Source organism: Saimiri boliviensis, chromosome 14 (assembly GCF_048565385.1).
Source record: "Saimiri boliviensis isolate mSaiBol1 chromosome 14, mSaiBol1.pri, whole genome shotgun sequence".
In the NCBI taxonomy this organism is placed as follows: Eukaryota; Metazoa; Chordata; class Mammalia; order Primates; family Cebidae; genus Saimiri; species Saimiri boliviensis.
Window position 1 is genome coordinate 5,620,396 of NC_133462.1, and position 24,134 is coordinate 5,644,529.

At 46.6% G+C, this 24,134-nt stretch overlaps 1 protein-coding gene across 1 annotated transcript; it reads left to right on the forward strand.

Moving 5' to 3' along the window:
• Window positions 1-243: 243 nt before the first annotated feature.
• On the forward strand, window positions 244-23,195 carry LOC120362774 (uncharacterized). Its single transcript, XM_074385570.1, is given in 4 exon segments — window positions 244-334; window positions 8,594-8,786; window positions 13,463-13,589; window positions 20,082-23,195. Coding segments are annotated over 3 exon segments (1,455 nt in total). The 5' UTR covers window positions 244-334; window positions 8,594-8,771; the 3' UTR covers window positions 21,395-23,195.
• The last annotated feature ends 939 nt before the right edge of the window (window positions 23,196-24,134 follow it).

The window sequence follows — 24,134 nt, forward strand, 5'->3', positions numbered from 1 at the left end:
GATGATTCCAGGGCTTTTGACACTTGCCTCAGCCTTCCTGGCCAGTCTCGCCTCCAAACCCCGAAAAACTGAGGCGCAGGAGCCAGGCTGTGAGACACACAGGCCCGCCCCGCCCTGCCCTCTGCGGGTTCAAAAGGGCAAGGTGTCTCCGCCTCGGGCCCCGCCCCTGCCTCGCCAAGGACCCGCCCCTGCCTCTCCAAGGACCCGCCCACACCTCTCCCAGGCCCCGCCCACCTCCCTGCGGGTCCCGCCCAGGCTTGGCTTCTGTCCTGCGCGCGCAGATTCCCGCAAAACCAGAAGCGGATCGCGTGGAGTGAAGAGCACACCGCGGCGCGTGAGTTTGCTCTGTCTTGTATGAAGTCTGCGATTCCCAGGTCCCCGGCGCCTCAGTGCCTGGGACGTGGGGTCCCCACAGACCTGGAAGTTCTCGATCATCTTTCTTCACTCAGAGCCGATTGAAACGTCCCCTTGTGACTCCGGGGGTCACTTCCTTTTAGGTGGAAAGTCTCCCCAAGGCTGGTCCCCTTCCGGGTCTTTCTGCTGTAGGGCGATGCATACACTTCCTATCGGCGTGGTTTTGGTCCGGAGACCACCAGGCGGGCTTTGTGTGGGCAATGAGGACGTTGTATTTCGCGCTTGGGTGCATGCAGGCCAAGTCTGAGAAAGAAGTTAGGCCAGGGGAGTAGGAAAGGGAACTGTTGTTTTGTTTTGTTTTGAGAAGGAGTCTTGCTGTCTGGCCAAATCTAGAGGGCAGTGGGGCCATCTCGGCTCACTGCAGCCTTCACCTCCCAGGTTCAAGCCCATTCTCCTCCTCAGCCTTCTGAGTAGCTGAGATTACAGGCACCCGCAACGATGGCCAGCTATTTTTCGTATTTTTAGTAGAGATGGGGTTTCACCATGTTGGTCAGGCTGGTCTTGCTCATGATCCACCCGCCTCAGCCTCCCAAAGTGCTGGGATTACAGGCATGCGCCACCACGCCTGGCCTAGGGGACTGGTTATATAGTTTGGGGCAAATGGTCAGTTAAAGGTGGTAATTTATTTTAGGGAGGGGAAGGGCGGCACGGGATGCATGGTCACAAGGGTAGGGGTCGTCTGTCACAAACAGGCACGATCATAAGGGTAAGGGTTGTTGGTTGCAAGCAGAGAGGTGGTAAATTGCACAGTTATAGGGGTGGGAGTCTTGAGAAACCTAACGTCTAGGGGGGAAATTTTCGAAAAGCGAGCAGGAACAAGGGTTGAAGTTTAGGGTGAGAGCAGTTGAAGCAGGAACTAGTTTCATTTCTCTTTGTGGCCATCGGTTACTTCAGACTTTGTGGCTCCTGGAGGCCGTCCAGAGGTGTACGTGCCGGCCACCAAGGCTATAATGGCCAGGCTTGGACTTGGAGGCCTGACATTCCCATCTTCTTATATATGTATAAAGACAAAGGTTAGAGAAGGGAGAAGGGGCAGTGTTTCTCAAGGCCTCTTCAAGCGTGACGCGGGCTGTGCGGACAACTAAGAGAAAAACCTGTGATTTTGGTAGTTTTGTAAGTGTTTAGTTAAGTGTTTGGCTTAGGGCACCTTTTTGTGTATTTAGCAAAGTGCCAGTTAGCATATTTTTGAGCCTGAAATTGTCCTAATAGGAAGAATTCTCTAAAAATAGCCTTTAAGCAGGGGTGTGGAGTTGGGGAGAGATAGCATGGGGAGAAATGCCAGATACAGGTGAAGGGGAAAAAGGCAGCAAATCACGCTGCCATGTGTGTACCTGTGCAACAGTCTTGCATGTTCTTCACATGTACCCCAAAACCTAAAATGCAATTTTTTTTTTTTTGAGACGGAGTTTCGCTCTTGTTACCCAGGCTGGAGTGCAATGGCACGATCTCGGCTCACCGCAACCTCCGCCTGCTGGGTTCAGGCAATTCTCCTGCCTCAGCCTCCTGAGTAGCTGGGATTACAGGCACGCTCCACCATGCCCAGCTAACTTTTTGTATTTTTAGTAGAGACGGGGTTTCACCATGTTGACCAGGATGGTCTCGATCTCTTGACCTCGTGATCCACCCGCCTCGGCCTCCTAAAGTGCTGGGATTACAGGCTTGAGCCACCGCGCCCGGCCCCTAAAATGCAATTAAAAAAAAAAAAGCCTTTAAGCATAATAGCTTTATTTTATTTTATTTTATTTTTGTTTTTTTAAGATGAGGTTTCACCAAGATGGCCAGGCTGGTCTTCAACTCCTGACCTCAGGTGATCCACCCACCTCGGCCTCCCAAAGTGCTAGGATTACAGGTGTGAGCCACCGCGCCCCTCGCCCAGCAGCATAATAGCTTTAAAGTGCCTTCGGCCAATGTAGGAGGGGGGTGGTCCCAGAAGATTTGGATGGAAAGGAATATGTGCAGGTTTCAGAGAGGTGTCATGCTGCATCTTGACATTAGCAAAGCATTGCCTGGAATTCATGAGCGGTGGGTGGTGTTTCTGTTGACCCTAAAAGGGTGAAGCCTATGAAATAGCCCTGGCGTTAAGACAGGCGAATGAATGGGGAGGATTGGCAAGGTGTCCTGTCCTAAGCAGCTGAGAGGTTCTGGGACAGGGTGTGGTATTGTGGGGTGGTTAAAAGTAGCATTCGCCTTATAGAGTGATTAGTGATGGCCTGGATATGGTTTTATAAGAATTGAGAGACGAATCAGAAAATGCAAGGTCCAAATAAGAGGAGAAGGGAGATGGGTATTAGGGAGTAAGGATTGGAGACAGCCATGGCATCCAGCTAGAAAATGGCCAAGTGGATTTGGTACAGTTATTTGCCTGGTTAGCACATTTTTGGGCCCTGTCTTTGAGTCTCCTGATATTATCATAAAGCAGGGCAGACTGGTTTAAGTAAAAGCAGCATTTCTCATTTAGAAATATACAGATTTGCCAGGCGCAGTGGCTCATGCCTGTAATCCCAGCACTGTGGGAGGCTGAAGTGGGTGGATCACCTGAGGTCAGGAGTTCAAGACCAGCCTGGCCATCATGGTGAAACCTCATCTTAAAAAAAAATCCAGCAAGAACAGCAGCTGTTAGAGGTTTAAAGGGAGATTGAGCTGGGCGCGGTGGCACAAGCCTGTAATCCCAGCACTTTGGGAGGCTGAGGTGGGCGGATCACCTGAGGTCAGGAGTTCAAGACCAGCCTGACCAATATGGTGAAACCCCATCTTAAAAAAAAAAACTTTATATAAAAAAAAAATCTGGGCCGGGCGCGGTGGCTCAAGCCTGTAATCCCAGCACTTTGGGAGGCCGAGGCGGGTGGATCACGAGGTCAGGAGATCGAGACCATCCTGGTCAACATGGTGAAACCCCGTCTCTACTAAAAATACAAAAAATTAGCTGGGCACAGTGGTGCGTGCCTGTAATCCCAGCTACTCAGGAGTCTGAGGCAGGAGAATTGCCTGAACCCAGGAGGCGGAATTTGCGGTGAGCCGAGATTGCGCCATTGCACTCCAGCCTGGGTAACAAGAGCGAAACTACGTCTCAAAAAAAAAAAAAAAAAAAATCTGGCCGGACGCGGTGGCTCAAGCCTGTAATCCCAGCACTTTGGGAGGCCGAGGTGGGTGGATCACAAGGTCAAGAGATCGAGACCACCCTGGTCAACATGGTGAAACCCCGTCTCTACTAAAAATACAAAAAATTAGCTGGGCATGGTGGCGCGTGCCTGTAATCCCAGCTACTCAGGAGGCTGAGGCAGGAGAATTGTCTGAACCCAGGAGGCGGAGGTTGTGGTGAGCCGAGATCTCACCATTGCACTCCAGCCTGGGTAACAAGAGCGAAACTCCGTCTCAAAAAAAATAAAATAAAATAAAATAAAAAAATAAAAATAAAAATAAAAAAAAGACGGCAGAAGATTACCCAAGGGAATTCCAGTGGTTTGTTGGGAAGTGCATAGAGGAGCGGCAGTGGAAATAGTTGTCTGTGTAGTCACGGGTTCTGAGATGTGTGGAGTGCAGTTGATATGAGGAGCAAGTTGCAGTAGGAAATGTCTGAGGAAGTTTTGCTGAACTTTTCTAAGAAATAGAGAAGCTTCATGTGAGGGCACAGATGGGACTGTTAAAAGAGGTTTGGAGGTGTAGGGAGACGGGAGAGGTAACCCAGTCAGCTGGCAAGGCAGGAGTAGTGGTGTAAGAGGAGGAAGAACGTGATGCGGAGCCAGCGTTAAGGTTGAGTTGGACTGGCTTAGCGAAGCATGGGTTAAGGGTTTTTACAGGGAGTTGGAACTAATAGGTGCAATTATGTGGGGCAGCCAAGGGAGCAGGAGGAACAGGCAGAAAAGTGACATGGGGTGCCTTGGAAAAGAAGGTTATTTATCCACTTCAGAAGAGAGTTAAGGGTGGCCGCTGGGGTGGAACCAGGAAATGTTTCGGCACACAAAATGGAGGAAGAGGGTGAAGGGGCAGGGCAGGCAGGAGCAGGGTAATTCAGCTTCCTCAGAAATTCGGGCGAGTTTTAGAGAAGCTGGGGAGCGTATCGAGTTTGTTGCTACAGGATGGATGGGGAGGTGGTTTCCCGCACCCTAGGGTTAACGTAGGGGGACATAGAGGAAGCCATTGAGGGAGGTACAGGTTCGGGGAGGAGGATGGGATGAGGTGTGGCTGTAGCCCCAGGAATGGTGAAGGAGCAGACAATTCTGCTAGGATATCTCTGCCTCACAGGGGAACTGGACAAGGGGGGATGATAAGGAAAGAATGTGGAAAGGAGTGCTGGCCAGGCCGGGCGCGGTGGCTCAGACCTGGAATCCCAGCACTTTGGGAGGCCGAGGCGGGCAGATCACGAGGTCAAGAGATCAAGACCATCCTGGCCAACATGATGAAACCCTGTCTCTGCTAAAAATACAAAAGTTAGTTGGGCGTGGTGGCGCGTGCCTGTAGTCCCAGCTACTCAGGAGGCTGAGGCAGGAGAATTGCTTGAACCCAGGAGGCGGAGGTTGCGGTGAGCCGAGATCGCACCACTGCACTCCAGCCTGGCGACAGAGTGAGACTGTCTCAAAAAAAAAAAAGAAAAAAGAACAAAGAGACAAAGAAGAAAGCAGTGCTGGCCTAAATGACACCAGAGTTGGGGGATTTTGAGAGGCCTGGAAATCTTGCCATCAATTCCCACAGCAGTTATGGAGGCCAAGGAGACAGGTTAGCGTGGAGCTGGTGGCCCCGTGTTGATTAAGAAGGGGATGGCTTACCCCCCACTGTAAGCGTTACCTGAATCTCGGCCCCCATGAGAGTACAGGGGCTTCCGAGATCTTTGGGTAGCGTCGGTCTTCAGCCGCCAAGCCGAGGAGCACCGACGTGAGTCCCACAGTCCGACTTCCAGTGGGGGCCCGCATAGATGGGACAGGGCTTAGGAGTCCTGGGCTGCGGGCGTTCCTTGGCCCGGTGGCCAGGTTTCCAACACTTGAAGCAAGGTCCAGGAGGGGCGGCTGGACCCTGCCGTCTGGGCGCTTTGAAGGCTTTGTGAGCCGGTGGTGTCTGGGGTTTGTCTTAGAGTCAAGCATCTGTAGTTCTGAGATGCGCCACCGCCAGGTGGCATCTTCCCTGGTATTCCTGAAGATTCACGAACGTTTTTTGTTTTTGTTTTTGTTTTTGTTTTTTTTTTTGAGACGGAGTTTCGCTCTTGTTACCCAGGCTGGAGTGCAATGGCGCGATCTCGGCTTACCGCAACCTCCGCCTCCTGGGTTCAGGCAATTCTCCTGCCTCAGCCTCCTGAGCAGCTGGGATTACAGGCACACGCCACCATGCCCAGCTAATTTTTTTGTGTTTTTAGTAGAGACGGGGTTTCACCATGTTGACAAGGATGGTCTCGATCTCTTGACCTCGTGATCCACCCGCCTCGGCCTCCCAAAGTGCTGGGATTACAGGCTTCAGCCACCGAGCCCGGCCCGGATCTCCTCTAAATGTAGGCTTGACCCCCTGGGCTCAAGCAGTCCTCATACCTCAGCCTCTCAAGTAGCTGAAACCTCAGGCATGAGCCACTAAGCCCAGCTAGTTTTTGTGGGGGTTTTTTGTTTTTGTTTTTGTTTTTTAGAAATGGGGTTTCACTATGTGTCCCAGGCTAGTCTCAAAATCCTGCTCTCAAAGGATTCTCCTGCCTTGGCCTTTCAAAGTACTGGGATTATAGGGACGCACCACTGCGCCTGCCCTACATGGTAATTTCCTTTTTTTGAGATGGAATTTAGCTCGTTGTGCAGGCTGGAGTGCAATGGCTCAATCTTGGCTCTCCAAAACCTCCGCATTCCCAGTTCAAATGACTCTCCTGCCTCATCCTCCCCAGTAGGTGGGATTACAGGCATGTGTCACTGAGTCCGGCTTGTTTTGTATTCTTTTTTTTTTTTTTTTTTTTTTTGAGGAGGAGTTTCGCTCTTGTTACCCAGGCTGGAGTGCAATGGCATGATCTCGGCTCACTGCAACCTCCACCTCCTGGGTTCAGGCAATTCTCCTGCCTCAGCCTCCTGAGTAGCTGGGATTACAGGCACACACCACCATGCCCAGCTAATTTTTTGTATTTTTAGTAGAGACGGGGTTTCACCATGTTGACCAAGATGGTCTCGATCTCTTGATCTTGTGATCCACCCGCCTCGGCCTCCCAAAGTGCTGGGATTACAGGCTTGAGCCACCGCGCCCGGCTTGTTTTGTATTCTTAGTAGAGACAGGGTTTCACCATGTTGGTCAGGCTGGTCTCCCATCTCCTGACCTCAGGTGATCTGCCCACCTCAGCCTCTCAAAGTGCTGGGATTACAGACGTGAGCCACCTCACTTGGCCCACTGCCCCAGTTTCACCCGCCCCCTAGAAAAAGAAAAAAGAGTGACTCAGAACTGAGTAAGTCACTGCCCCCTGGCTGAATAGGGATTCCAAGAGATTCAGTGGGGACCTCAGGTGATCTACCCAGCCTGACCTCCCAAAGTGCTGGGATTACAGGCGTGAACCATCACCCTTGGTTTATAGTGAAGAGGGAAAAAGACTGGAAAATTAATAAAACAATATAATATGGGATTAAAATAATTGAAAATAACTTTTGCTAACTGCTTGTGAAAGTTCCCCCCACCCCACGGCACAAGTTAAAGACAAATATTAACTGCCTCTGTTCCTTTCTGCAGAATGTTCACCTAATCTATCCTCCACATTCCTTAGGGAGTTTTGTAAGTTCCTGTTTTTCTTAGGCAACAGCTGCAAGGGCACCACACAGAAAAAGGAAGGAGCACATATGTCTTTTAAAATATAGGACATGTCAGGCCGGGTACAGTGGCTCACGCCTGTAATCCCAGCATTTGGGGAGGCCAAGGCGGGTGGATCATGAGGGCAAGAGATTGAGACCATCCTGACCAACGTGGTGAAACCCTGTCTCTACTAAAAATGCACATATAAGCTGGGCGTGGTTGTGGCTGAGGCAGGAGGATCACTTTGAGTTCGAGAGACAGGTTGAAGTGAGCTGAGATTGCACCACTGCACTTCAGCCTGGGTGACAGAGCAAGACTCTGTTTAAACAACAACAACAAAACATAGATATATATATGGCATGTCCCAAGACGTGTCATTTGATTAACTGCCTTTGTCTGTTTCTGAAAGAACTGCTTTTTGCTTTGTGCTTCTCACAGCCTTGTAAGTTTGAAAGGAGCCTGCCTCCTCCCTCAGGTGCTCAGCCATTTTGGAGGTGAATCCGAGCAGGACCGCTGTGTACACCTAACATAAACTCCTGCGACCTCAGTGTTCTCTCCAGTCTCTTGAGTTTTGCAACAATAGTATATATTTTTTTCTTTTTTTAAAAAAATTCTTTTTTCTTTTAATTAAAGACAGGGTTTTACCATGTTGGTCAGGCTGGTCTTGAACTCCTGACCTCAGGTGATCTGCCCGCCCTGGCCTCCAAAGTGTTTGGATTACAGGCTTGAGCCACCGCGCCCGGCCTTGCTTTCTTGTCTCACTCTTGTCACCCAGGGTGGAGTGCAGTGGTGCAATCTTGGCTCACTGCAATCTCTGCCTCATGGGCTCAGGTGATCCTCCTACCTCAGCCTTCTAAGTAGCTGTTATTGGAAGGCAGGACTAAAATGTGAGATGTCCAGGTTTTTGGTTGTTGAACATAGAATTGAAGAAAAAAAAGAAAAAGAAAAAGAAAAAGAACCACAGACACAGACGTGCACCACACCTGGCTACGTTTTTGTGTTGTTGGTGGAGACAGGGTTTTATTATGGTGCCCAGGCTGGTCTCCAACTCCTGAGCTCAGGCGATCCACCTGCCTTGGCCACCCACAGTGCTGGGATGACAGGCGTGAGCTACTGCACCCAGCCTCTGCCTGGGCTTTGGTGAGGGCTGGGTCTGTGCCCTGAAGGGGAGCTCATTCCAGCCCAGCTTCCCATTGATGCCGTGTGTGTGTTGGGCTTCTGCAGGAGGGGAGTAGGTTCTAAAGAAAGGATTCAAAAATTCACTTAGTTTTCTTGTAGGAGTTTATCATCCCTGGTGCAGTGGACAGACGAGGGGACCATATTTCCTCAGGGTGAGGTCTCTTTAATATGTGTCGTCGTGTTACAGGGCGGGGGTGTGTTGATTCTGAGCCACAAACATATTTTATAACATTCAGGATTGACTTTTTTATTTTTATTTTTTTAGAGACAAGGTTTCACCATGGTCTGGATCTCTTGACCTCGTGATCCGCCCACCTTGGCCTCCCAAAGTGCTGGGATTACAGGCGTGAGCCACCGCACCCGGCCTCAGGATTGACTTCTAAAGACTCTGGATACATGAAGAAGAAACCCGGAAGAGGAAGAGGAAAGCAAAGGAGTCAGGGATGGCTCTCCCTCAGGTGAGATGACCTTCTCGGTGGATTGTTCTGTCTCCTTCCTGCTTGCAGTTGGGAATCTTCTCTGAGTCTGAAGCGTCCTGCCTGACAGGTTTGCTGGCACTCACCCATGCCTTCCCTCAGTCCCTCATCTCACTAGATTACACCCCCCGTGATCCAGTGACATGAGCTTGGGAAGAGGCTGCACTGGGCATGGTCCTGGGAAGGGCTCACCCAAGACGTGGATGGAGATGGGGTGTGGCCCCGTGGTGTCAGGTCTGTTGGGCAGCAGGGATTGTTCAGGGGCCACATCGGGATGCTCCATCAGCTCTCTGTAGACCAGAAGTAGAGCAGCTGTCCATGGAAGTTACGTATTAATGTGCACAAAGGATGTGGTAAATTTTCTGAAGGGTGACCAGTAAGGGGAAATCTTTTCTGCCTGATTTTATGCTACATGTTTAGGTAATAGAGTGAGTTACTGTGTTTATCATTCCAGAAATCTTACTAATTAGAATGGAGCGCTCATACACAGACATGAATGATACAAGGGGTTTTATTCCATTAGTTTAAGTGTGTGAAACCAACCTAAATAATAGCAGGAGAGGCCAGGTGCGGTGGCTCATGCCTGTAATTCCAGCACTTTTGGAGGCCAAGGCGGGTGGATCACGAGGTCAAGGGATCGAGACCATCCTGGTCAACATCGTGAAACCCCATCTCTACTAAAATTACAAAAAAGTAGCTGGGCATGGTGGTGTGTGCCTGTAATCCCAGCTACTCAGGAGGCTGAGGCAGGAGAATTGCCTGAATCCAGGATGCAGAGGTTGCGGTGAGCCGAGATCGCGCTATTGCACTCCAGCCTGGGTAACAAGAGTGAAACTCCGTCTCAAAAAAAAAAAAATAATAATAATAATAATAATAGCAGGAGATCCATTAAACCTTTTTTTTTTTCAGATGAGGTTTCACCATCTTAGCCAGGATGGTCTTGAACTCCTGACCTCATGATCCACCTGCCTCCGCTTCCCAAAGTGCTGGGATTACAGGTGTGAGCCACCACGCCCAGCCTCATTAAACCATTCTTAGCACAATAAGCTGATGGAGACTGTGGTGTTATGGTGGAGAGGCTTTGAAACGTGTTTTCCATAAAATTGGTTATATTTGTTTTCAAATATGGTAGCAGTATTTCATTTTTATTATAAAAAATTGAGCCTTTTTTTTCCTCCTCACCTGTTCGGGTTTATTGAGGGCATTAAGGGTTACAATGGAGCCCTGGTCATCTGGGGACGAGGCCTGGCATTTGCTGGCCAGTGAGTGACCCAGTGAGCAGCCAAGGATGGGGCCTCCACCACCCTGTTTACTTGGAAGTGTGGCTCTTGGCTTCACCCTGCCCCAAGCCTTTAGGCCCAAACATGGCCATGTAGCAGCGGTGGTTGTAGCAGGGTTTGCTCTAGTGCTCTGCACGTTTCCCAGAGGTCAGTGTCTTCCCACATTTCTCGCATTTCAGGCAGAGCCGATGCCAGTACTTGCCCAGAGAGGTCACCCTCTCGGCGAAGTACACCTCCTTGTCCACACTTGGAGCACGTAGGCATGGTGGCTTTGGGTCTGGTGCGCGCAATAGCGGCCAGGGAGGGAAGGGCTGCAAGCGTGAGACTCAGAGCCATATTCTCATTCCACCTATTATTATTATTATTATTATTTATTTTACTTTTTTTTTGAGACAGAGTCTCGCTCTGTCTCCCAGGCTAGAGTGCAGTGGCGCGATCTCAGCTCACTGTAATTTCTGCCTCTTAGGTTCAAGCAATTCTCCTGCCTCAGCCTCCTGAGTAGCTGGGATTATAAGCATGTACCACGATGCCCCACTAATTTTTTTTTTTGAGACGGAGTTTCACTCTTGTTACCCAGGCTGGAGTGCAATGGCACGATCTCGGCTCACCGCAACCTCCGCCTCCTGGGTTCAGGGAATTCTCCTGCCTCAGCCTCCTGAGTAGCTGGGATTACAGGCATGCGCCACCACGCCCAGCTAATTTTTTTGTATTTGTAATAGAGACGGGGTTTCACCATGTTGGCCAGGATGGTCTCGATCTCTTGACCTCGTGATCCACCCACCTCGGCCTCCCAAAGTACTGGGATTACAGGCTTGAGCCACCGTGCCCGGCCTTGTTTTGTATTTTTAGCACAGACAGAGTTTCACCATGTTGGCCCAGCTGGTCTCAAACCCCTGACCAGCCTGCGGTCAGGCAAGGCTGATCTGCCCATCTCTACCTCCCAGATTGCTGGGATTACAGGCGCCAGGTATTGTGCCCAGCCCCCCCAATTATTATTATTATTATTATTATTATTATTTTTTTTTTTTGAGACGGAGTTTCGCTCTTGTTACCCAGGCTGGAGTGCAATGGCGCGATCTCGGCTCACCGCAACCTCCGCCTCCTGGGTTCAGGCAATTCTCCTGCCTCAGCCTCCTGAGTAGCTGGGATTATAGGCACACACCACCATGCCCAGCCAATTTTTTTTTGTATTTTTAGTAGAGACGGGGTTTCACCATGTTGACCAGGTTGGTCTCGATCTCTCGACATCGTGATCCACCCGCCTTGGCCTCCCAAAGTGCTGGGATTACAGACTTGATCCACCGCGCCCGGCCAAGTATATACTTTTATATTTAAACACCACATGATGTACACATTTGTTTTGTGGTAAAGCTTCAAGCAAAGCTGCAGCTTAGACCCTTGGCCATAAAGCACCTCCTTTCCCTGTAACGTCCTCCACCCTCCTTCCAGCCTCACCGGGGACCCACTACTGTCAGTTCTGTGTCAGGTATCAGAGGAAGTGTCATGCTTGTGTACTCTGTCATGAGACTTAAAAAAAAAAAAACCTGCAACAAATTAAAAAACATTAAAAATTTTTTTTTTTTATTTTAGTTTTGATGCTGCATGTGAAGGTTTGTTACACAGGTAAACTTGTGTCATTGAGGTTTGCTGTACAGATTATTCCATCATTCTGGTATTGAGCCTGTTAAAACATGTGCTCTGAATGAAGAGACGCCCCTAAACAGGCTTTCTGTGAGCCATGTGGCTGTTTATTCACCTGGGAGGGGGCAGGTTGAGTGTGAAGAGAGTCAGCCAAGAGTGGTGGGATAGGAGTTGGTTTTATAGGTTTGGGGTAAGCAGTGGAAAGTTACAGGAGTTACAGTTTAGGGTGATTTTTGCAAGCTGGGAGGGGGTCTTAGAATCTAGAGTCCTGAGGTTGACCCAGGTCAGTTTCAAAGACCAGTTGCCTTATCACTTGAGACAGAAATAAGGAACAATAGAGAATGTCTCAAAGCTAAGTAGGATCTGCATGGGGTGATTATTTTTTCTCCCTTCTATGGTTTTCCATTTGCTTCAGACTCTAGTTCTGGGAGGCCATTCAGAGGTGTACATGCGGGTCACGGGGGTTGCTATGGCTCGACGTAGGGTATGCCTTGTGATGCAGCCAGTTAGCCTAAAAGACCTTGCAAAGCGTAGTACCCAATAGTTTTTTTTTTGCTTTTGTTTTTGTTTTATTTTTTGAGATGGAGTTTCGCTCTTGTTACCCAGGCTGGAGTGCAATGGCGTGATCTCAGCTCACCGCAACCTCCGCCTCCTGGGTTCAGGCAATTCTCCTGCCTCAGCCTCCGGAGTAGCTGGGACTACAGGCACACGCCACCATGCCCAGCTAATTTTTTATATTTTTAGTAGAGACGGGGTTTCACCATGTTGACCAGGATGGTCTCGATCTCCTGACCTCGTGATCCACCCGCCTCGGCCTCCCAAAGTGCTGGGATTACAGGCTTGAGCCACCGCGCCCAGCCTAACATTTCTATAATGGGAATGCTGCATCGATTTTTTGTTTGTTTATTTCTTGTATTATCCACAACCATAAGAAATGTAACCGAGAAAGTATGATGACCTCTTCAAAAAGTATAATAAACACAACCTGGAAGACATAATGTGGTAAAAAATCCCTTTCTCGATTTGTCAGAACATTCCCCACAATTAAATCCCTGCTTTCACCTCTCTCCTCTTCTCATTCTCTGTAAAGATCAGAACTCCTCCCATTACCTTGTGGTTAAAATTTGGTTTCAGGCCGGGCGTGGTGGCTCAGGCCTGTAATCCCAGCACTTTCAGAGGCCGAGGCGGGTGGATCACAAGGTCGAGAGATTGAGAGCAACCTGGTCAACATGGTGAAACCCCGTCTCTACTAAAAATACAAAAAAAATTAGCTGGGCATGGTGGCGCGTGCCTATAATCCCAGCTACTCAGGAGGCTGAGGCAGGAGAATTGCCTGAACCCAGGAGGCGGAGGTTGCAGTGAGCCGAGATCGCGCCATTGCACTCCAGCCTGGGTAACAAGAGTGAAACTCCGTCTCAAAAACAAAACAAAACAAAAACAAAAACAAAAAAAAAAACGTGGTTTCATAGGGCTGGGCGTGGTGGCTCACACCTGTAATCCCAGCACTTTGGGAGGCTGAGGCGGGTGGATCACGAGGTCAAGAGATCGAGACCATCCTGGTCAACATGGTGAAAGCCCGTCTCTACTAAAAATACAAAAAATTAGCTGGGCATGGTGGTGCGTGAGGCGGAGGTGGTGGTGAGCCGAGATCGCACCATTGCACTCCAGCCTGGGCAACAGGAGTGAAACTCTGTCTCAAAAAAAAAAAAAAAAAAAAAATATGTGGTTTCCTTTCAGGGTCTATTGACATTCAGGGATGTGGCTATAGAATTCTCTCAGGAGGAGTGGAAATGCCTGGACCCTGCTCAGAAGACTTTACACAGGGACGTGATGCTGGAGAACTACAGGAATCTGCTCTCCCTGGGTGAGTCCAACTTCCCCCAGAAGCGGGGATGTGCCCTTGCGTGTCTTTGTATTTTCTCTTGTTGCCTCTTGGGAGCTGCATCCTTGCTTGACTAAAATGGAAGCCGTATTGATTTTGAAATGAACAGCTTCATGACGCAGCATCTGGAATTTAACTGTCCCCGCCCTTTTCTTTTCCTTTTATTTTTTTGAGACGGAGTCTGGTTCTGTTACCCAGGCAGAAGTACAGTGGCATGATCTCGGCTCACCACAACATCCGCCTCCAGGGTTCAAGTCATTTTTTTTCCCCAGCCTCCCAAGTAGCTGTGACTACAGGTGCCTGCCAAGATGCCTGGCTGTCGGGGACCGTCCGGGACGGGTAGGCACATCTGCTCGGGGTCTCTCGACCTGCAAGAGGGTCCCAATACCTGGAAGAGGGAGTGCGCCTGGAAAAATAATAGACAGAGAGAGAGAAAGCGAGGCGTCTGGAGGGCTGATAGGCTGTGCCTAAACAACAAACTTTATTTTTCAAAGGCCAGGAATAAATACACTTTCTTGGCTCTGGTTTACCTCATAGCAAGAGGAAATGCAAATGTATACCTCACATGGCCTATACAATAGAGAAGTCAGATATGCAATCAGTGATTGTAAAAAGTAACAATTTTCTGTAATCACAAAGCTTGTTTACATCCAAACATTATTCCTCCTGGCTGCAGGTATCTCTGGTTTGATCTTGTTTTAGAACTGAGATGTGAAAAGGTTTTTTTTGGTTTTGCTTATCAGAATATCTTTTAACCGGATTCTCCTTTGTCTGCTCCTGACTCAACTTAACTCAACTTCCCCATTCAGGAGTCTCTAAGTCAGAAATCAAAGCCATCCCTTATGGTGGCATTTGCTTTGCAAATATCGACAGTTAAACCATTATCTAGGGTACAAGGCAGTCAGGTAAGTAAAGAAAAAGGTTTAAGGCTTATTCTTTTTTTTTTTTTTTTTTTTTTTTTGAGGCAGAGTTTCGCTCTTTACCCAGGCTGGAGTGCAATGGCGCGATCTCGGCTCACCGCAACCTCCGCCTCCTGGGTTCAGGCAATTCTCCTGCCTCAGCCTCCTGAGTAGCTGGGATTACAGGCACACGCCACCATGCCCAGCTAATTTTTTTGTATTTTTACTAGAGACGGGGTTTCGCCATGTTGACCAGGATGGTTTCGATCTCTTGACCTCATGATCCACACGCCTGGACCTCCCAAAGTGCTAGGATTACAGGCTTGAGCCACCGCGCCCGGCCTTTAAGGCTTATTCTTAAAGAGTCATAAAAAAGTTAAAACCAGGAACTGGTTGCCAGCAGGGGGTCACTCGGTCTAGCAGCAACACATAGTTTTAGGCCCAAATGATATTGTGGTTGATGTTAGAAACTGATCATTCATCTTTCAGATCCTCTTTCCGGATAGCTCGACTGCCTCCAGTAGGAAACTGTGTTTGGGATGAAACTCACCATATAGTGAGAGTCACGCCTTTTGGGGGTCTCACACGGGAATCTTCCCCTCACCTGGCTAATTTTTTTTATTTTTAGTAGAGACGGGGTTTCACCATATTGCTCAGGCTGGTCTTGAACTCCTGACCTTGTGATCCTCCTGCTTCAGCTTCCCAAAGTGCTAGGATTAGAGGCGTGAGCCACCACACCCAGCCAGTCTTTCTTGTTTAGAAATCATGTGTTCTTTATGATATCTCAGTGTACGTTCCAGAACTAAAGTAGACATAAAACCCTATGGCAGGCCACGCATGGTGACTCACACATGGACACCTCAATCCCAGCCCTTTGGGAGGCTGAGGGGTGTGGATCACATCAGGTCAGGATCTGAGACCACCAGCCTGGCCAACATGGCAAATCCCCATTTCTACTAAAAATACAAAAATTAGCTGGGCGTGGGCACACCTGTAGTTTCAGCTACTAGAAAGTGAGAGCATGGAGAAGCACTTGAACCCGAGAGGTGAAGGTTGCAGTGAGCCAAGGATGTGCCACTGCACTCCCGTCTGGGTGACAGAGTGAGATTCTGCCTCTAAAAACAAAAACAAAACCTTATGGCAGAGTTTAAAGGTACCAAGTTAGTTCTGGCCAGGTGCAGTGTTGCATACCTGTATCCCAGCACTTTGACAGGCCAAGGCAGGCAGATCACCTGTGGTCTGGAATTCGACACCAGCCTGACCACTCCATCTCTGCTAAAAGTAGGCCGGGTGCCGCGGCTCAAGCCTGTAATCCCAGCACTTTGGAAGGCTGAGGCGGGTAGATCACGAGGTCAAGAGATCAAGACCATCCTGGTCAACGTGGTGAAACCCCGTCACTACTAAAAATACAAAAAATTAGCTGGGCATGGTGGCGCGTGCCTGTAATCCCAGCTACTCAGGAGGCTGAGGCAGGAGAATTGCCTGAACCCAGGAGGCAGAGGTTGCAGTGAGCCGAGATCGCGCCATTGCACTCCAGCCTGGGTAACAAGAGCAAAAACTCCTTCTCAAAAAAAAAAAAACAAAAAAAAACAAAGATAGCTAGGGGTGGTCGCTCATGCCTGTAATCCCAGCTACTCAGGAGGCTGAGGCAGGAGAATTGCCTGAACCCGGGAGGCGAAGGTTGCACTGAGTCAAGATAGCATCATTGCACTTTAGACTAAGAAACAAGAGCAAAAGTCTCTCTAGGCTGGGCGCAATGGCTCAAGCCTGTAATCCCAGCAGTTTGGGAGGCCGAGGCGGGTGGATCACAGGGTCGAGAGATCGAGACCAACCTGGTCAACATGGTGAAACCCCGTCCCTACTAAAAATACAAAAAAAAAAAAAAATTAGGCCGGGCGCGGTGGCTCAAGCCTGTAATCCCAGCACTTTGGGAGGCCGAGGCGGGTGGATCACGAGGTCGAGAGATCTAGACCATCCTGGTCAACGTGGTGAAACCCCGTCTCTACTAAAAATACAAAAAATTAGTTGGGCATGGTGGTGCCTGCCTGTAATCCCAGCTACTCAGGAAGCTGAGGCAGGAGAATTACCTGAACCCAGGAGGCGGAGGTTGCAGTGAGCCGAGATCGCGCCATTGCACTCCAGCCTGGGTAACGAGCGAAACTCCATCTCAAAAAAAAAAAAAAAAAAGTCTCTCTAAAAAAATTTTAAAGACAGGTATCTAGTTTCCTGTTTGCTACTTATATGTTTTTTTGATTCTGTAGTGCTTGGAAGGAAGCTCGATTTACACATACTACAGTCCTCTTTATGTATTCAGAAGGAGGCAGTCAGTGGAGGAATTTGTGAAATATTTTCCTCGATCCATCTGTAATGTCTTCTTTCCTGCTGAAACATAGGGCTGGGACTCCAGAAAAGCTGCAGCACATCATGTTTCCTTCTTTTTATAAGCAGGAGCCTCTTTCTGACCTGTTTATTCATGTTGGAGCCAGGGAAAGAGCCCTGGACTGTGGAGAGTCAAGTGAAAATATCCAGCTGAGTGGGAATGTATTACAGGTGTTAACACAGTTGGAGCTCAGAGCAGCACAGTGGAACCCACACCTTTAAATAGAGTGTGGGGAAACTCTGCAAGTGGGAGAATTCTGTGAGGAAAGAGAAGTTTAAATCTGGGGATCTCTGAATGGACCTCTTTCTTTGCTCCCACTTGTTTCTCTGCTCTTTATTGATTTAACGAGTTTTTTTATAAAAGCGCTAGTCCTGTTCCCTAGTAGTCAACACCCAAATTCTCTCAAAGGTCCCATCCGTAGGAACATCCTATTGGAGAATAAGAACTCTCAACATGGCTTTCGGCCAATACGAACATTCAGACCAGGGAGCCTGCATTATGATTTTTATGTTTTTATTGTGCGTTGGGTTTTATGCAGTGTTTTCTCTGATCTCAGTTTATGAATTTTCCCAGTACACATTCTGTGTTTTATATTTTGTGTGTAGTAGACTAGATAAATAATGCAATACATATACATAGAATTGGTGTATTGCCTGGCTGTGACACACTGGAGATGTGACATCATAATTGCAAGCTCTGATATTATTAGGCAATTTTTTTTTTTTTTTTTTTTTTTTGAGGTTCAGTCTTACCTTGTCATCCAAGCTGGAGTGCAGTGGTGCAATGTTGGCTCACAGCAACCTCTGCCTCCTGGGTTCAAACTGTTCTGCAGCCTCAGCCTCCCAAGAAGCTGGGAATTACAGGTGCCACCTACCATGCCCAGATATTTCTTTTTTGTAATTTTAGTAAAGACGGGGTTTCACCCTGTTGGCCAGGCTGGTCTTGAACCCCTGACATTGTGATCTGCCTGCCTCAGCCTTTCAAAGTGCTGGGATTACAGGCATGAGCCACTGTGCATGGCTGTAAGTCAATTCTTATTCCTTATAATGCTGTGTATTTTCTTGACCTCATATATCACAAGGTAGTGATTTTTTTTTTTTTTTTTTTTTTTTTTTTCTCGAGACGGAGTTTCGCTCTTGATACCCAGGCTGGAGTGCAATGGCGCGATCTCGGCTCACCGCAACCTCCGCCTCCTGGGTTCAGGCAATTCTCCTGCCTCAGCCTCCTGAGTAGCTGGGATTACAGGCACGTGCCACCATGCCCAGCTAATTTTTTTGTATTTTTAGTAGAGATGGGGTTTCACCATGTTGACCAGGATGGTCTCGATCTCTAAACCTCGTGATCCACCCGCCTCAGCCTCCCAAAGTGCTGGGATTACAGGCTTGAGCCACCGCGCCCGGCACAAGGTAGTGATCTTAACATGCATTCCGTTCTTATATTGTGTGCTGGTGGTAAGTAGAAGTTGAGGCTTTAGTCTTATTTTTGAGATAGAGTCTTGCTCTGTCGCCCAGGGTAGAGTGCAGTGGCACAACCTTGCTCACTGCAACCTCCATCTCCTGGGTTCAAGCGATTCTCCTGCCTCACCCTCCCAAGTAGTGGGGATTACAGGTGCCCACCACCACACCTGGCTAATTTTTGTATTTATAGTAGAGATGGGGTTTCACCATGTTGGCCAGGATGGTCTCGATCTCTAAACCTCGTGATCCACCCGCCTCAGCCTCCCAAAGTGCTGGGATTACAGGCATGAGCCACCGTGTCCAGGTCCAGAGTTCTGCAGGCTGTATAAATGTATTATTTGCTTGCTGATTTTATCATAAATTACAATCTTTTACTAATTAATTTTTGAGATTATACATATGGCTTTTCAATATGTAGTAAGGAATATAACTGACGCATTCCACTCATTAATGTCACAGTGTGCCGCCAGGCACAGTGGCTCACACCTGTAATTCCAGGATTTTGGAAGGCCAAGGCTAGTGGATAATTTGAGGCCAGGAATTTGAGACCAGCCTGGCCAACATAGTAAAACCCCATCTCTACTAAAAATACACAAGTTAGCTGTGCATGGTGACACGTGCCTGTAATCCCAGCTACTTAGGAGGCTGAGGCAAGAGAATCGCTTGAACCAAGGTGGCAGAGGTTGCAGTGAGCCGAGATCACACCTCTGCACTCCAGCCCGGGTGACAGAGCAAGACTCCATCTCAGAAAAATAAAAATACAGAGGCCAGACATGGTGGCTCATGCCTGTAATTCCAGCACTCAGGGAGACTGAGGTGGGTAGATCACGAGGTCATGAGATTGAGACCATCCTGGCTAACACAGCAAAACACCGTCTCTACCAAAAATACAAAACATTAGCTGGGTGTTGTGTCACGTGCCTGTAATTCGAGATCCTCAGGAGGCTGAGGCAGGAGAATCTTTTGAATCTGGGATGCGGATGTTACAGTGAGCCAAGATCATGCCACTGCATTCAGTCTGGGTGACGGTGCGAGACACCATCTACGTAAAATAAAATTTAAAAAATTTTGACAAAAATGTTACAAAGCACCTCTTCTGCATGGATATAGGTAATTTTGTGACAGTTATTCAAGCTCACTGCAAGCTCTGCCTCTTGGCGTCAAGCAATTCTCTTGCCTCAACCTCCCAAGTAGCTGAAAGTACAGGTGTGGGCCACCACACCTGACTGATTTTTGTGATGTTTTCTCATCTTCTCAGTGCTATGATTATTTGACAGTAGAAAATTTACATTGATTTTGGTTATGCTTACATGATCTCGTGAATGATTTACCAATGTTGCTTATTGTGTGGTCCATTAGCATTTATCTGTATACAGTAAATATGCTTTAAATATGAAGAAATATATTTTTCTCTTCCTGGAACATGACAGTGATTTTTTGTAAGCTGTTAAACACATTATAGTCATAGTGGAAATATACTCTTTAGGTTTACACATATTGGTGTCCTGTCAGTGTTTTGTCATGATACTGAAAATAGTCTTCCATAGAAATGGTTTCAAGTACATATAATCATCCTTTATTTATTAAAGAATCTTACTTCTGCTGTGTTCCTAAACTTTGAAGATCATGTCGTGGAAGTTTACAATAAGTATTGTTTTTTTTGTGTCGTATTTACATATTTCAGTATTATTTACCATCTGTACTGAATTGGAAACCTGTTGTTGTTTATGTTTTGTAGATATCTCTTCCAAATGCATGATGAAGGAGTTCTCATCGACGGAGGAAGGCCATACAGAAGTGTTCCACACAGGGACATTGCAAAGACATGAAAGTCATCACACTGGAGATTTTTGCTTCCAGAAAACTGAGAAAAATATTCATGACTTTGAGTTTCAGAGGCAAAAGGATGAAAGAAACAGTCGTGAAGTACCCATGACAAAAATCAAAAAGTTGACTGGTAGTAAAGACCAATATGATGACAGGCATTCTGGAACCAAGCCTGTTGAAGATCAGGTTGGATTAAGCTTTCATTCACATCTGTCTAACCTGCACGTATTTCATAATGAGGGGAACATCGATAATCAACTAGAGAAGTCTATAAATGACGTTTCCTTAATTTCAACTTCCCCAAGAATTTTTTGTAGGCCCAAAACCCATATTTCTAATTACTGTAGGAATAATTTGCTTCATTCATTACTGATAGAAAGAGAGGAGGTACACGTGAGAGAAAAATCTTTGCAATGTAATGAGAGTGGCAAAGCCTTTAATTGTAGCTCACTCTTAAGGAAACATCAGATAATCCATTTAGGAGAGAAACAATATGAATGTGATGTGTGTGGCAAGGTCTTTAATCAGAAACGATACATTGAACGCCATCGTAGATGTCACACTGGTGAGAAACCTTACAAGTGTAATGAATGTGGCAAGAGCTTCTGTCACATGTCGTATCTTGTATGCCATCTTAGACTTCATACTGGAGAGAAACCTTACAAATGTAATGAGTGTGGCAAGACATTCCATCAAAGTTCAGGCCTTCTATTTCATAAGAAAATTCACACTGGAGAGAAACCTTACAAATGTAATGAATGTGGCAAGGTTTTTAATCAAAAATCACACCTTACACGTCATCATAGACGTCATACTGGAGAAAAACCTTACAGATGTGAAGAATGTGACAAAGTTTACACTCGCAAATCATACCTTGAAGTACACAGGAGAAGTCATACTGGAGAGAAACCATAGATATGTAACTTTTGTGACAAGGCTTTTGGGTGTGCTTCACATCCGGCAAGACATACTAGAATCCACACTGGAGAAAAACCTTACAAGTGTCATGAGTGTGGCCAAACCTTTAGTGGACAGTCAGCACTTATTCATCATCAAGCAATCCATGGTATAGGGAAACTTTTCTAATGTAATGATTGTCACCAGGTCTTCAGTAACGCTACAACCATTGCAAATCATTGGAAAATCCATAATGAAGACAGATCTTACAAGTGTAATTGGTGTAGCAAATTTTTCAATCTTTCATACCTTGTCATTCATCAGTGAACTGATACTGGATAGAAACTGTATAAATGTAATGATTGTGTCAAGGTCTTCAGTCTAGCTTCATCTTTTTTTTTTTTTTTTGAGACGGAGTTTCGCTCTTGTTACCCAGGCTGGAGTGTAATGGTGCGATCTCGGCTCACCGCAACCTCTTCCTCCTGGGTTCAGGCAATTCTCCTGCCTCAGCCTCCTGAGTAGCTGGGATTACAGGCACGCGCCACCATGCCCAGCTAATTTTTGTATTTTTTGTAGAGACAGGGTTTCACAATGTTGACCAGGATGGTCTCGATCTCTTGACCTCGTGATCCACCCGCCTCGGCCTCCGAAAGTGCTGGGATTACAGGCTTGGGCCACCACACCCCGTGAGTTAAAGTATTAATTGACATTAAAGTTTTTATGTTAAGAGGATTAAGCCAGGCATGGTGGCTTTTTACGAGCATTGTGTTGAATGTCAATCACATTGGGTAATAATATTTTTCCAATCCATCAATATGGGTTGTATCTCTATATATGTTTGTAATCAATATTTGTAGATTTCAAAGTACAATCTTCTCACCTTTTTACATTTATTCCTAAGTATATCTTACTTTAAGTTGTTTAGCAAATGGAAGTGTTTTCTTAATTTTCTTTTAAAATTGTTTATTGTTAATGTATGGAAATTCAGCTAAGTTTTGCTACTGATACTGTATTCTGCAAATACACTGAATGTATTTATTAGTCATAGTGGTATTTTGGTTGACTGATTTTCTACACAGAAAACCATGTCATCTACAAACATTTTCTTTCCTTCTTTCTGATTTCGATGAGTTTTATTTCTATTGCTATTTAATTGCTCTGGCTAAGACAGCCAGTATTTATTGATAGAAGGGTGAAAGCATTCGTGGATCATGTGAGATCCTACAGGAAGAGCATTCCTTTTTTTTTTTTTTTTTAATTGGTTATTTCCATCGTGGTCATTTCATGGAGGGTCTTTATACTGTTTAGGTAAATTTCCTTCTCTGTTTTGTTTAGGATTTCTACGATGACTGGATGGTGAGTTTTGTGAAATGCTTTTTCCATCTATTGAGATAATGTTTTCATCTTTCATTCTGTTCAAGTGGCATATATTGATTTGCTTGAATATGTTGAATCTTTTTTGCATCCTAGAAATAACTGGCAGTTGAATATCTATGATTCTTTTTATATCCTCTTGAATATGATTTGATAGTAAAAGGGGTCTTCAAGAAGTTAATGGAAAAATACATATTATGAGAAAATTATACATGAATTTCATACTTTTTGCACCAAAATAAACTGGTACAGATCTGTTATAACATGTCTGAACTGGCTGTAGTTTGAGGCACTCAGAAGGGTAAGAGATGAGTTTGAAAAGGGACTCTATCTAAGCAATATGATTTCTGCTAAAATTGAAACAAGAAGAAACAACAAATTTACAATGAGGCAAGAACAAAGAAAACACCTCAAATAAATTACAATTGGATGGATGTGGTGACTCACCTGAAATCCCAGCACTTTGGAAAGCCAAGGGGCGAAGATTGCTGGAGTCCAGGAGTTCAAGGCTGGCCTGAGCATCATAGTGGGACCTCACCTCTACAAAATATTAAAAAATTACCCAGATGTGGTTGTGAGGACCTGTGGCCCCAGCTAGTTGGGAGGTGAGGTGGGAGGATCCCTGGATCCCAGAGGACGAGGGTGCAGTGACCAGTGTTCCCACTACTGCATCCCAGCCTGAGTGACAAAACTATGTTCTGTCTCAAGAAAAAAAAAATTTAAACTTGAAAATAAAAAGTGCATTTTCTAACTATTTTCAGAAGTTAGGTAAAGTGAATGTAACATTACATTTAGAAATTATTTGGCCGGGCGTGGTGGCTCATGCCTGTAATCCCAGCACTTTGGGTGGCAGAGGTGGGTGGATCACCTGAGGTCAGGTGTTTGAAACCACCCTAAGCAACAAGGTGAAACCCCGTCTCTATAAAGAAAAAGAAAAAAAGAAATTATTCATATGTTTTTTAGCAACATTCATCGTACAAGTTTGTGATTATATTTCAGGGAAGAAATGTAAAAAAAAAGTATGTGAGAATGAACACAAAGCTCTGGTTTTTCTTATATTGCCTAAATTTCTATCTAAGGAGCCTGGGGGGACATGCCCTACAAACAATAACTACTCATCAGATGGGTTTTATTTAATCCCACATATCGTGTCTTACTTTCCAGTCTGATTCTGGCATAACATGTGACAAGAAAGTCAAAATATTTTACCCCACAGTATGCTTCTTTGCCATATTTTGAAATGGTCCTGCAAAGCTGTCCTTTGTTGGGGGCACATGAGCATCTCGAAACAATCTCTGTTAACAGAACTAGATTTTTTTCTTCTAAATCTTCTCAATCCTGAAGAGATTAAGTGAGAATCTAGCACCCTTTAATGGTCTGAATAGAAAACATTTGTCATCTATTACCTCTACGGGCAGCCAGTAGTAGTGAGGAAGGAGACCCTCAATCCTCTTCCGGCTTCTACATTGCATCTCAAAAGAAGTTAGAAGTCAGCCAGAGGAAGGCTGGCCAGCCAGGTTAAGAATAAAACCACCGGGCCTGGTGCGGTGGCTCAAGCCTGTCATCCCAGCACTTTGGGAGGCTGAGGCGGGTGGATCACGAGGTCAAGAGATAGAGACCATCTTGGTCAACATGGTGAAACCCCGTCTCTACTAAAAATACAAAAAATTAGCTGGGCATGGTGGCGCGTGCC